The sequence below is a fragment of the Meles meles genome, chromosome 17 (assembly GCF_922984935.1).
Source record: "Meles meles chromosome 17, mMelMel3.1 paternal haplotype, whole genome shotgun sequence".
Classification (NCBI taxonomy): Eukaryota; Metazoa; Chordata; class Mammalia; order Carnivora; family Mustelidae; genus Meles; species Meles meles.
The window spans coordinates 46,075,869-46,091,066 of NC_060082.1; the positions used below are offsets into that span (position 1 = coordinate 46,075,869).

The 15,198-nt window shown below is 39.1% G+C and overlaps 1 protein-coding gene across 4 annotated transcripts in view; it reads left to right on the forward strand.

Annotated features, from left to right (window-relative positions):
• Positions 1-15,198, forward strand: part of SOAT1 (sterol O-acyltransferase 1) — a 76,536-nt gene that overhangs the window by 37,625 nt on the left and 23,713 nt on the right. For all 4 annotated transcript variants that reach the window (XM_045983418.1, XM_045983419.1, XM_045983420.1 and 1 more), the window contains one exon: positions 7,366-7,424. In XM_045983418.1, coding sequence (XP_045839374.1) covers positions 7,366-7,424 — 59 coding nt within the window. The remainder of the gene's footprint in view (positions 1-7,365; positions 7,425-15,198) is intronic.

Consider the following 15,198-nt stretch of genomic DNA (forward strand, 5'->3'; position numbering starts at 1 on the left):
TTCAGGGTTGTGAGATGGAGCCCTGATTCTGCCTCCATGCTCAGAGGGAAGTCTGGGATTCTTTCTGTCCCTGACCCCCCTCCCCCCACCTCACTGGGTACATGTGTGTGCGCGCTCTCTCTCTTTAAAATAAATAAATCTTTAGGGGCGCCTGGGTGGCTCAGTGGGTTAAAGCCTCTGCCTTCAGCTCAGGTCATGATCTCAGGGTCCTGGGATCGAGCCCCACATCAGGCTTTCTGCTCCGCGGGGAGCCTGCTTCCTCCTCTCTCTCTGCCTGCCTCTCTGTCTAGTTGTGATCTCTGTCTGTCAAATAAAAAAAAAAAAAAAAGAAATAAAAAAAATAAATAAATCTTTAAAAAATGGTTAAAATAAGACTTGATACTTCAGGGAATAAATTTGTAATATTTCAGTTAAATATTGTAGACTTTACAAGGGTTAGATAATGTTCACAAAGGTAAATGGTAGATGCCTGATTTGTTGGAGATCAGAAGGCCAGGAGAAAACAAAATGTGAATTCATTTTTTTATGGACTTATCCTTGGGTGTACTCATTAGGTATTATCAGTTAGTGATGTAGGCAGATCTTTCAGAAGTCGTATGACTCTCAGTCCTGGCTTATCACTATTTCAGGGTCAGTGTTTTAGAAACTTAGAAACCTTGACTTGACTTACGTGGTTAGATGTCTGTTCTTTAATCATTGGATGTTAGCTATTAGGGCTTTGTTCTTTTGGCTTTTACAACATTTGATTTTTAAATTTTGAGGTAGTAAGAAAGTAACTTCGTTTTGACTATTACATGAAATTAATTTTAAGGTGAAGAAAAATGAGTAGAATTGGCTTTTTTTTTTCTTTAAAGATTTTATTTATTTATTTGACAGAGACAGGGAGCACAAGCAGAGGGAGCGGCAGACAGAGGCAGAGGCAGAGGGAGAAGCAGGCTCCCACTGAGCAGGGATCCCGATGTGAGGCTTGATCCCAGGACCCTGGTATCATCACTTGAGCTGAAGGCAGACACAACCAACTGAGCCACCCAGGCACCCTAGAATTGGCTTTTTAATACATTTTTTTCCTACTATATAGCTTTGTAATGCTGCTTTAAAAATTATGTTTCAGAGATTTTATTTATTTATTTGACAGACAGATCACAAGTAGACAGAGAGGCAGGCAGAGAGAGAGGAAGGGAAGCAGGCTCCCAGCTGAGCAGAGAGCCTGATGCGGGGCTGGATCCCAGGACCCTGGGATCATGACCTGAGCGGAAGGCAGAGGCTTTAACCCACTGAGCCACCTAGGCGCCCCTAAAATTTTTTTTTTAAGATTTATTTATCTTTAGAGAGAGAGTGAGAGGTATGGGTGTATGGGGGGAGGATCTTTGGAGCAAACTTCATGCTGAGCAAGGAGCCCCCATGCAGGGCTAGATACCACAACCCATGAGATCATGACTAGAGCCAAAACCAAGAGCTGGATGCCTAAGCAACTGAGCCACCCAGGTAAACTTTAATTTTTTTTTTTTTTTTAAAATTATCTCTACACCCAACATGGGGCTAAAACTCAACAAACCCGAGATCAGTCAAGAGTCACACGCTCCACTGGTTTAGGCAGCAGGTGCCCCATTCCTCTAGACAGCTTTGATGTCATTCTAAGTGATGCCTTCAAAGACTAGTCTGGCTGTGAGGAAAAATTCTCCCTGTGTTCCAGTCCTCGACTCATCAAAGCCAGTTTGTAACAGTGGTTATGTTATGTATGGGTAGACATACTCTTTTTGGAAGTGATGCACATGTAGTGAGAATTAATCTTTTATAAACATTTCTTTTGCCATCCCCTGTGGTCACTGAATTAGCTGAAGGGAAGAAGCTTCATAACATCATTTCTTTTCTGGATTTGTTTTATTTCTCTCATACTTGGTCCTCCTCATCCTGCCAGAGTGGGCTTTCCAATATCAAATCAGTTATTTTCCTGCTTTTTAAAATTCTTAGTTTCCTCAGAGCTCTCATTAAAATAAACACAGGCTCTTCATAGTCTGACCTCGGGCCTCCTTCCCAGTTACACATTCCACCAGTGTGAACTATTAAACACACAGTTCCACTGTCTGCCGCCTTCTGTTACTGGTTTGGTAGGTCAGGTACCCAGAATAACTGTATTTTTTTGGTACTTGATAGTTACTTGTGTGTGTGTGTGTGTGTGTGTTTTGTTGTTTTTAGTAAACCTGTGTGTTAAAGTATTCACAGTGTGATATATCTAAATGTAGATTTTTATTTATCCTGCTTGACCTTAACTTTGAAGATTGGCATCTTTCAACAATTCGGGAAACTTCTCAGCCCCTATCACTTAGTTTTTTTGTTTCTCATTACAGGATGCATTTTGGACCTTTTCATTCTCCATGCTTTTTTTCACCTGAAGTGCAGTCCTGTGAAAGAATTTAAATAGTCTAAGTGTCCAGTAGGGTGTTAAATAAATTATATTTCAGACATAAAAACAGACTAAGAGACCAATAAAAATGATGTAGAGGAGTTGTCACGACATGGAAAGATAGTCACACTATATTAAGTGAAAAAAGCAAGTTCCAATCAATACTGCATGTATGAGTCCATTTTTGTAATATGTATATTGGGGAAAGTAGGAAGACACATGGTATTTACCAAAATATCGTTAGTTACTTGGACACCATAGGATAATGGGTGATTTTGTTAGAGTTCTTTTCAGGGAGGGCATTTGGGATATTCATTTTCAGTAATGAGTATTACTTTTAGAATAGGGAGAGGCAGTTATAAATTGAAATTGGCCCAAAGATGCCCCCACAGTTCCCTGGTGTTAAAGAACAAAAATTCAACTGGGTGGGGGCACCTGGGTGGCTCAGTCAGTTAAGTGACCAATTCTTAACTCTTTAGTTTCAGCTCAGGTCTTGATCTCAGGGTCATGAGATTGAGCCCCATGTCAGGCTCTGTGCTTAAGGTGGAGTCTGCTTGGGACACTCTCCCTCTTCCTCTGCTCCTCCCCCCTGCTTGCTTTTTTTCTCTCTCTCTTTCTCTCTCGAGAATAAATCAATAATTAAAAAAAAAAAAATTCAACTGGGGGGCACCTGGGTGGCTCAGTGGGTTAAAGCCTCTGCCTTCAGCTCAGGTCATGATCCCAGGGTCCTGGGATCGAGCCCCGCATCAGGCTCTCTGCTTGGGGGGGCCTGCTTCCCCCTCTCTCTGCCTGCTTCTCTGCCTACTTGTGATTTCTCTCTCTGTCAAATAAATAAAATCTTTAAAAAAAAAAATTCAACTGGGAGAAGTTGAAATCTAATTGGCTTTATTAATTGATTCATGAATTGGACATCAGCCATTTGCCAAGTAGAGGGGAGTTCAGAGGAGAGGGCCATGTGATAGGCTGTTACCTCATTGATGCTGCCCAGAAAATTCCTGATTGGTTAAAACTGCATTTCTGGAAGTGGTTGCAAATTTAAGTAGGTTAGGTTCCTGGTTTTGGTGACTTGTTCTACCATATGCAACCCCATTTTGGGCCTGTGGTTTTCATTTTAGCACTGACAAAGTAAATATTTGTGGAAAATTACTTAAAACTTTGAGTGCCCTTCACTCTTCTTGTAAGTATAATATGCAGTAGCAATTGTTGACACAAACAAAAATACTCAAGTAGATTTTGCCAAGGAGAATAGATGAGAAAATATAAATTCTCATTAAAAAATTATTACTAAAATGACAAGAAGTTACCTTACAGTTTTTTCAGACACTTCGGGAGCTAGAAGTTTTAGTCTTCCACTTTACGTGTTTCAGCTCTGTCTGTTCTGTTGTAGTCATTTGTGTGGAAGGTCTCTACACATGATGGTGGCTGGTAGCCTTGGTTCCCATAGTGCAACAGGTAACTTTACATTTCATTTAAAATGATAAAGTAACATTTGCTATCAGATATGAAATTCCTTTTCTGGAAGAAGGTACTATTAATATTTGAAAATAAGCTTCGAGAAAAATATAAAAGGAAAGATACTATACTGTTTGAAAATATGCTTTGAAAAAATATGAAATATACCGTTTCAAGATAAGTCTACGTCGAACCTAAATGGATTCCAGTAAAAATGTAACTCAGAGAAAAACCTAACCATAACAAAAATTTCTAGTAACAGATTATTATAGTAAGAAAAATAAGCAGTGTATGTGATTGTTGATGGGCACCAGGTTTAATAGAATGGACATTAGCTTTTGCATTACTATTTAATTGTTCAGTTACCTTAAAAGTGTTGCATTAAGCTGTGAATGTTTTGCCAAAGAAAAACTTAAAAAAACTTTTTTTTAAAGAATTTATTTATTTGACAGAGATCACAAGTAGGCAGAGAGGCAGGTGGGGGGCGGGGAGCAGGCTCCCTGCTCAGCAGAGAACAGGATGTGGGGCTCCATCCCAGGACCCTGAGATCATGACCTGAGCTGAAGGCAGAGGCTTAACCCACTGAGCCACCCAGGTGCCCCCCAATTTTTTTTAAATTTTTTAAAAAAGATTTTATTTTATTTTTTATTTGACTGATAGAGATCACAAGTAGGCAGAGAGGCAGGCAGAGAGGGAGGGAAGCAGGCTCCCTGCTGAGCAGAGAGCCAGATGCTTGACCCCAAGACCCTGGGATCATGACCTGAGCCGAAGGCAGAGGCTTTAACCCACTGAGCCACCCAGGCACCCCCCCCCCCAATTTTTTTTAAAACAGTTTTTTTTCTTTCTCCAGGTAGGAAGGATATAAGTTAGAAATTTTACAAAAATTTAAAAACACATTTTTTTTTTTTGAAGATTTTTTACTTATTTGTTAGAGTGCCATCACAAGCAGAGGGAGAAACAGTCTCCCTGATGAGCAAGAAGCCCACTGTGGGGCTCGATCCTTAGGATCCCAGGATCATGACCTGAGCAAAAGGTAGAGCCTTAACCAACTGAGACACCCAGGTATCCCTAAAATTTTTTTAGGGATGAATTATGCAAGATATTGTGTGTGAAGACAAACTGATGAAGGCAAATCTCTACCCATATTGAAAGGGCAGTCTGCTGCTTGCTTAAATTATAATAGTACTGTGATTCTGTATGAAAATTAGGAACTGTCTGCAAATCTGTGACAGTAATCAAAATATACAATGTATATGGGAGTTATACAGAGCTACAAATTCTAATTAGAAATATTTTAGTACCTTGAAAATCAGTTTCTCTTTAAAATCATGAAAAAGATGCTCGTGTTAGTTAATAATTGATTCTAGGGACTCCTGGGCGGCTCAGTGGGTTAAAGCCTCTGCCTTCCGCTCAGGTCATGATCTCAGGGTCCTGGGATCAAGCTCCTCATGGGGCTCCCTTCTCAGCGGGGAACCTGCTTCCTCCTCCCCCCCCCCCTCCGCCACCTTACTCTGCTTACTTGTTATCTCTGTTAAATAGATAAATAAATTTAAAAAATAATTGACTCAACCTCAGTTAAACAGTAGGAAGCTATGTTAACGTGACTTAGTATACAGAAAGGAATCTTTCAGAATAAGGAAATGAAAACAAAATGAATTTTATTTATTTTTAAATACTTCATTTATTTATCAGAGCACAAGTAAGGGGGAGTAGCAGACTTCCCACTGAGCAGGGTCTTGATGTAGGACTCGATACTAGAGATCATGACCTAAGCTGAAGGCAGATGCTTAATGGACTGAATCACCTAGACATCCCAGAACGAAGTGAATTTTAGAATATTTTCATGGCCCCCCGCCTCCCCGCAAGAAGAAGCAAAAAACAAGTCTGTACCCATTAGCAGTCATTCCCCATTCCTCACACTTCTACCCCTGGTCCCTGGGCAACAACCAACCTTCTGTCTGTCTCTTTAGAATCATCTCTTCTGGATTTCATGTAAATGGAATCCTACAATATGTTTCTTTTTTTTTTTTTGATTTTCATTTAGCTGTTTTCAGGTTTCACACATATAAAAGTGTGTCTCATGTTTCTCTCCTGTTGCTGCTGGGTAATGTTTCATTATATGGATCAACAACATTCTGTTAATCTATCGAGTTAATGGATATTGGAGTTGTTTTCAGTTTGTTATGGATATCGCAACTATAAACATTCATATTCAGGCTTTTGGCTGGACACGTTTCATTTCCCTTGTGTGTATACTTAGGACTGGGATTTGGTCAGGTGGTAGCTCTGGCAACCCTTTTGAACTTTCAGACTGGTTTTCAGAGCATCATTTTACATTCCCACTAGCAGCGGAGGAGGGTTTTAATTTCTTCATGTTCTGGTCAACACCTTTTTTACTCCCTGTGCCCCCAAACAAAAAACAAACAAAACCTCTGTTTTATTCTTACCAAGTGGATACCATTCTTCTAAATATTCTTGTTGCAGGTGTTTATAAACACTTCTCTAAGTGTATCGCAAAAGAACTCTCACATCCAGTCCCTGAAATAACACTCTTCTCAAACAACTTTTTTTCCTCCCCCCTACCTTTATTGAGATCAAATTGACACATGAACATTGTATAAGTTTATGGTGTACAGTGGCCAACACTTGTTATTTTTATTGTAGTCATACCATGGGTGGGTGTCACGGTTGTGATTTGTGTTTTACTGGTGGCCAGTGATACGGAGTATCTTAGTATTGGCTATTTGGATATATTTTGGGGAGCAGTGTCTGCTCAGCCTTACTTACTTACTTATTACTTATTACTTACTTACTTAGGCTATGTTTAAACTGGATTACTTGTCTTTGTATTACTGAGTTGTAAGAATTCTTCATATATATATAAGTCCCTGATCACATTTGCAAAAAATTTTTTCTTGTCCTGTAGGTTGTCTTTTTACTTTTCTCATGTTGTCCTTTGCAGGAATAAATTTTGATGAAGTCCAGGGTATCCAAGTTTTCTACTGTTGCTTGTGCATTTTTTGTAGTCACAGTTGCAAGATCCATTCAGAGTCTTAATTTCTCATGGTCAGAATTGGATCTTAAAGCATCATACGATTAATACAGTTCTGATTACTGTGTGTACCTAGTTTTGTTTTTTCTTCTTAACATTTTTTTTGGTAAGATTTTATTTATTTGTTGGAGAGAGAGAGCACAAGCAGGGGAAGTGGCAGGCAGAGGGAGAAGCAGGCTGCAGGACTCAATCCCAGAACCCTGGGATTATGACCTGAGCGGAAGGCAGACGCGTAACCAACTGAGCCATCCAGGTGTCCTTCTTAACATTTCTATGTATAAATTTCCTTCTATTGATACTACGAATGCTTCATTTTTTAAGAGTTATATCATGTTTTGTGGTTGTATTATAATTTACATAGTCATCCTCTTGCTTGTTTTTCAACCTCATGATTTAAATAGTGCTGGTTAATAGCTATATCCATCAACTTAAGAGTTGCCTTGTTTTCTTTCCTTAGGTAGGATTAACTTAAAACAGTTGATGGCAAAGAAGATACAGTTGACAGCAGAGGCAGAGGTAAGTAGCTTCCTGTTCTGAAACAAAAATGTAGAGTTAGGGTAAGGGATTTTGTTTAGAAAGTGTTTGATGCTCTGTTGCTTAAAGAAAAACTTACCTTCCTTCTCAGTTGACACTATCCTGCCACTTCTGTCGTCCTACACGTAAGAACCCGATTGCTTTTTTCTCCCCATCCTGCCCACCACTCTCAATTTTCTGGCTTTTATTTATTTAAAAAAAAATTTTTTTAAAAGATTTTTAGCTTCTTATTTGAGAGTGAGAGAGAGTGAGAGAGAACATGAGTGGGGGTAAGGCAGCTGGAGAGAGATAAGCAGACTCCCAGCTGAGCAGGGATCCTGATGTCGGGCAGATCCCAGGACACCTGGGTGGCTCAGTTGGTTAAGTGCCTTCCACTGGGGTCATGATCCTGAGGTCCTGAGATCTGCCCGACATCAGGATCCCAGGACCTCAGGATCATGACCCCAGTGGAAGGCTCTTAACCAACTGAGCCACCCAGGTGTCCCTCATTTTCTGGCTTTTACCAGCAGAACTTGATTTTAGTGAACCGTGATATAGTTGAATGTCTGTACAAGTGGTATATGAAAGGTTCTATCACCACCTGTCATGGTTTGTAGTGAATAATGGCTCAGCAGTAAATCTAAAAGTGGATTCCTGTTGTTAGGGAGGGTATGGCTTGAACAGAAGTATGGAGGTAGGAAGCTTAGACTGTCTCTTCAGTTGACGGGCATCTGTGCTCCTGTTAGAGCGTGACAGAAAGAAAAATACAGTTGGACAACTGGGGCTAGATTGTTAAGCATTTTTTTCCCCTCTGTCTTCATGCCCTCTTCATAAAGCTCTTTTCCTTGAAACTTGTAACTTCTGTTTCACTAGTCAGAACACTGCATATCCATCAAATTTTTTTGGTGAACTTATAGACTGAGGAATGTTTTAATTGGTAATTTGATATCTAATGAGATTGAATATCTTACCATTGTTTATTAATTGGAATGTTTTTGAGGGAGATATATTAGGAACACTATTTTTTTTTTAATTTTTTTTTAATTTATTTATTTTTTCAGCGTAACAGTATTCATTGTTTTTGCACAACACCCAGTGCTCCATGCAAAACGTGCCCTCCCTATTACCCACCACCCGTTCCCCCAACCTCCCACCCCTGACCCTTCAAAACCCTCAGGTTGTTTTTCAGAGTCCATAGTCTCTCATGGTTCGCCTCCCCTTCCAATTTTTTTTTTTTTATAAACATATAATGTATTTTTATCCCCAGGGGTACAGGTCTGTGAATCGCCAGGTTTACACATTCACAGCACTCACGATAGCACTCCCCAATGTCCATAACCCCCTCCCCCTCTCCCAACCCCACCTCCCCCCAGCAACCCCCAGTTTGTTTTGTGAGATTAAGACTCATTTATGGTTTGTCTCCCTCCCAATCCCATCTTGTTTCATTTATTCTTCTCCTATCCTCCTAACCCCCCATGTTGCTTCTCCATGTCCTCATATCAGGGAGATCATATGATAGTTGTCTTTCTCCGATTGACTTATTTCACTAAGCATGGTAACCTCTAGTTCCATCCACGTCGTCGCAAATGGCAAGATTTCATTTCTTTTGATGGCTGCATAGTATTCCATTGTGTATATATACCACATCTTCTTTATCCATTCATCTGTTGATGGACATCTAGGTTCTTTCCATAGTCTGGCTATTGTAGACATTGCTGCTATAAACATTCGGGTACACGTGCCCCTTCGGATCACTATGTTTGTATCTTTAGGGTAAATACCCAGTAGTGCAATTGCTGGGTCATAGGGTAGTTCTGTTTTCAACATTTTGAGGAACCTCCATGCTGTTTTCCAGAGTGGTTGCACCAGCTTGCATTCCCACCAACAGTGGAGGAGGGTTCCCCTTTCTCCACATCCTCTCCAGCATCTGTCATTTCCTGACTTGTTAATTTTAGCCATTCTGACTGGTGTGAGGTGATATCTCATTGTGGTTTTGATTTGTATTTCCCTGATGCCGAGTGACGTGGAGCACTTTTTCATGTGTCTGTTGGCCATCTGGATGTCTTCTTTGCAGAAATGTCTGTTCATGTCCTCTGCCCATTTCTTGATTGGATAGGAACACTATTTTGATAGCAAAGTTGAAGATAATGTGTGGACTTTGGAGATGAGACAAGATAGGAAGCTATTGTAATATTCTAGTATTCTAGATAGGGTAAACGGGCAGGGAGGAGAAGGGAACTCCATTTAGCAGTCCTGTTATGGGCTAGGCCCTGTACTAGGTGGTTTACGTACATGATTTTATTAAATTATCTGATTTACAAGGTTGATCTCTAATTGGTTACATTTGTTTTTTTATGGGTTGATATTTACTAATGTGAAAGGACATTGAGGTTGACAGGTATGTGAATATTATTTAGAGGCCATAAAATGTACTTTTCTTCTCTTTTGTGCGTTTTTAGAAATAATTGTGTTTCTTTTTTTAGAGAGGAAGAGGGGGAGGGAGGATCAGAGGGAAAAGGAGAGAGAGAGAGAGAATCTTAAGCAGGGTCTGTGTTGGTGAAGACCCCAAGGCAGGGTTTGATCTTAATACCTTAAGAGTGGGACTTGAGGTGAGATCAAGAGTTGGTTGCTTAACCAACTGAGCTACCCAGCTGCCCCTAGAAATAATTTTTAAAACAAATGAAAATCAATAATCTTTTTAGTCATTTGTAGTTTGGAGTCATGCTCTGACCCAGTTCTCACTCAGCTAGGTTGGACCATCTTCCCCTAATCTTGAAGGCGAAAACCTGGTTCTAACTATCTCCAGGGATAACTAATCTAAACTTTTGCTCCTAACTCACTGTTCCTGGTGTAGAGGAAATGGATAATCTGTAGATTTTACTGGGCAACTCTTTCAGCTCCATAGAGCTGGAATTGTCAGATAAAATATAGTATACTTAGTCAAATTTGAATTTCAGATCAATAATTTTTTAGTCATCATGCACCATTTGAGATATAATTATACTGAAAAAGCCATTTGTTTATCAAATTCACATTTAACTGAGTGTCCTATATGCTTATTTGCAAAATCTGGCAACCAACGAAGAACTTTCTGAAAGTTGAGATATACAGATAGAAGAACTCATATTAAAGAAAGGTGTGGAAAGGTTGTCAGGTATTGAAACTCTAGTCTGAAGGGAAGACAAATGACAGAGAGGATGATGAAATTAGTGGATTGAACTGATTGAATCTGTTAAGGTCATGTCTAGGTACAAATGCTGTCTGTCATTAAAGTTTTAAGTATTGAATTAAAAAAATCCAGTGCTGGTGGTATTATACAACATTATGTATTTCTTTATTATTAGTATTATTATTTGTTAAAATTTTATTTATTTGACAGACAGATCACAAGTAGGCAGAGAGGCAGAGAGAGGAGGAAGCAGGCTCCCCCTGAGCAGAGATTTCCCCTGATTCGGGGCTCGATCCCAGGACCCTGAGATCATGACCTGAGCTGAAGGCAGAGGCTTTAACCTACTGAGCCACCAGGTGCCCCCATGTAATTCTTAATCGTGACCTTTTGAAGTCCTTAGAATTGTGTTATAATAAGACTTAAAAGCTTTTGGAACACTCCAAGGGAGATTCACGTGATTAAATCCCAACCAACTTACTGTTAATAGATAAAATTAACTTTGTTTTAACATTGTGTTAATGAAACTATTTGAAACAGTTTCTTTGGTTGTAAATAAAAGAAACCTGCTTCTGGTTTAAGTATAAAAGGAAACATTTGAAAATTAATGTATCTCATAGAACCGCATTAAGTTTTGGAAATGGAGAGGCTTTAATAGCAAGAGTTCTGTATTTCTAAATTTTTCAGTTAATCAGATTTTCAGTCTCCTCTCAGAGTTTGAGATTTATGAGAAAGAGAGAATTGGGTTTTGGCCAGAAGGGCAGGGCCATATTGTATAGCCCTGGTCTAACCACCGAGGACAGTTTCTGAGAAAAGTGAGTATGAGAAGAGTTAAAAGGGAGTGCCTTGATACTAAGAATATTTGTAGAACTTTCATTAATTCATACAACTTTATAGAGGGAATGCTAGATCTAATGTGAGGGGATGAAAAATTACTTCCTATTTCTATTTCTTAAAAACATATTTATTGCAACATATTTCATTTCCTTCTGGTGTAGCATTTAAGATCCTGTTTGACACATCAGTACCTTATGCTGTTGCCTAGCTATTAAATGAGCAAACCGTAATGAGTAAGGCTCAGACGGCATGTCTGCAAATGAGGACTTCTCTTTATGGTTTATTGCTCATCCAAGTAACGTCTTCTAAAAAAGTGAGTGGTTAGATAGTGCCAATCTATTTGATTTATTGGCAGACTGCTGGAGCAACAAGTCTCTTAAGTTTTTCCTGCCCAGAAATTGTTTGGTTATTATGTACGTTGAGGTTAGGTTGTGCTGTAGGAGACTAACATAAGATGAACACAAATAATTGTGACTTTGTGTATTGCCTTTCCATGTAAATGATTTATAAGTGGGAAGGCTAGAATGGTTATGGTGACTCTGTGGTCCTCTCAGGACCCTGGTCCCTTCTACCTCTGTGCTTTGATTTTGTAGGCTGTGACCTTCCTATTCATGTCCAGATGACTCCAGGCACTTCATCTGAGTTTCAGGGAGCAGGACTGAGTTAGGAAAACAAGAGAGGGTTGATAACTAACAGCCTCTACTACAACTTGTCCATTCTCCTTCCCTGCCCTTGATCATCTGGTCAGGTTTTCTTTTGGCTGTGTCCTGGTGATTGTATCCTTCTGATACCTCCCTTTCTGGCTTTTTCCATTTTGCTTAAATACGTAGGTGTATCAGTCTCTACTTTCCTTTGATGAACCTTGGGAAAATCAGTTTATTGTTCTTTATGATTTCATCATTTACAAATGCAGGAAGGTGCCTGTCTGTCATATTGCCCTCTTAGGAATGTTCAGTAATCTAGCTCCATGAATAACCTACTTGGTTCCTTCGTCAGGCACTGTGTTAGGTGCTGGGATTCTGAAGAAGTCACAGTTCCTGTGACTCATGCTACCTGAGAACATCATGTATAAAATGGATAAAAAGAGGAACAACAACTGAATTAGATACTTCAAAAATGTTTTTTGAAAGCTGAAAAGTGATGTCAGTGTAGGTTGGTATTTGTGATAAGAAATTACATTATCTTAGAGCTTTATTGAGGACCTCACATGTGGTAGTTACTCTCTATTTTACATTAATGAGATTCCACAATATCAAAACTAGTCAGATGGTGATACTTTGTATTTCACTGATTGAGGGACATTTTGGTTCTGCCCCACCCCCAATATTTTGTTTTCCTTCTTCCATTGAATACACATTGTATTCACCTGGACAGTGTAGACACATCTAGGCTTATACTGCACAAGTCTTAACGACAACAGTAGCATCAATTCATATGCTCAGTTACATATTTTTAGACATTATTTTGTGGGATTTTTTGTGGAATGTACTTTTACTACTCTGGTTTTCTAACATTTAACAATGGCTGAGTGAAGGAGGTTGGTAAAGATGATGAGAAATGGTAGAATATATCAATCAAGTAAGATGGGGGAGGCTCCCTGAATAGATGAAAATAAATATGTTTCAGCTTAGTTTGTATTGATAATAATGTGATACCAGGAATATTGTAGTCTGACTTAAGCTGGGAGACAGCTCTGGATGTATTTTATTTTAAATAAAAAGGGATTATAGTTTAGAGCTCTAATTTCATTAGTTGGGTATCTTGAACTTCTGGTATTAATTCTGGTATTAAGCTATTATTAGGCTTCTGGTATTAAGGATTATGCAGTAGTTAATGCTCAAGACTTAACTTCCAAACAAGTGTGTGTGTGTTTAATATGGAGCAGGAGTTTATTACAGTGCACTGTTTATGACTGTAAACCTTTTACAATTGGTGCATTCAAATGAGATGTTTGTCATAGGACTGATTTATTAGATTACCTGCCATTTTCAGGCTGCCTGTACACTGTTGACTTTTTTTAGGTTTTATTTTTGGCTTATAGTACTAATCATACAGAAAATATTTTATTTTATCTTATTTTTAAAAAGATTTTATTTACTTATTTATTTGACAGAGAGAGAGAGAGAGAGAGAGAGAGAGAGACAGTGAGAGAGGAAACATAAGCAGGGGAAGTGGGAGAGGGAGAGGCAGGCTTCCCACAGAACATGGAGCCGGATGCGGGGTTCGATCCCAGGACTCTGGGATCATGACCTGAGCTGAAGGAAGACACTTAATGACTGAGCCACCCAAGTGCCCCCATATAGAGAACATTTTAGATCAAGTACAGTGGAAAGCAGTATAATGTTTTATGAACTCAGAGTCATATAGATTAGGGGTTCTCATCCTAGTTAGTTTACAAGTTCTGTGACCTTGGACAAGTCACATTACTTGATTTGTTCGAGTTTGGCTCTCTCTTAGGTAGAATAGGAATTATGTTGCTTATTTCACAAAGATTGTTTTAGGACTAGAACTAGTAGTATATAAAAGCCCCTAACAGAATATCTGGTATTTAGCAGTCACAGGCGTTGAATAAATCCCAGGCATTACCGACAATGGCAACAGTAGTGATTTTTATTCCCTTTTCCTTCATAACCTTTAGAACGAAATCAGGGCTAGGGAGTTCTTTTGCACAAGTACTTTCTGCTTTGTGATAGACACTGAGTGAAGTCAGCAGTGGTGTGAGTAGGAATTTCAGTGCCCGGGGTTGGTTTCAAAAGCTGTTTAGAAATACACTTAACGCCTACAGTCTTGCCAGTTCCTTTGCTGAGTACTAGATGTGCAGTGGTTAACAAAAAGATGTGCTGTTTAAACTCAGGTTGGGGAGGCAGACATTAAGACATCAAGAAATAGAAATATATAGAATTTCAGATGGCATTAAGTGCAGTGAAAGAAATGAATAAGATGCAGTAGCTTTAGAGTGAATTTAGGGGAAACCTCTCTTGAGTTAATCTAGTTTACGACCTAAACATTGTATTACTTGTTCTATTGTATTACCTGTTTTGCCCCCAAAGGTCTGGTTTCTGGTTCCACACCACTGTGGGTTTAAAAGATTGTCTGTATAAAGCCAGGCAGTGAGTGAGGGGAACAAGTAGTTAGTTCATGGTCTAGCAAGTAATATGACCTTGTGGAGTCGGAGTATAATTTTTTATACACTGTTCTCAGTGTACGTTTATACTTTGTGTTTCTCTCTGCCTTTTTTATTTTTTTCATGCCTTTGTGCCTTTGAAAGGGTGATTTTATCTATTCATAAATGACCCTGCTCTTTTTCACTCTAAGTAAGACTCAGTTCAAGGTAACCTCTCCTTAGAAGACTTTTTAGAAGAATTACCTTCCTAAAATGCAGATCTGAGCATGTTATGCCTTTAAAAACATCATTGGTTTCCAGTTGCCCTTTAGGAAAGAATGCAAAACTCTTAAAATGGCCTCAGGGTCTGTTGTGCTGTAGCCCATGTGCTTCTTCAAGTGCCTTCAGTAAGTGTTCGGACTGTGGGATCTTGGCTTCATGGTGGTTGTTCTTAGATTATTAGAAGTTGTCCAGTTCAGCTGCTTATTTTAAAAATGGGGTTTCTTTCAGAGGAGAGAGGGGTAAGGGGATGGGCAGAATGGGTGAAGGGGAAAGGGAGATATGGGCTTCCAGTTTATGGATGCTCATTCTCTGTCTCTGTCTCTCAAATGAATAAGTAAAGTTCTTCTTCTTTTTCTTTTTTTTTTTTTAAAGATTTTATTTATTTATTT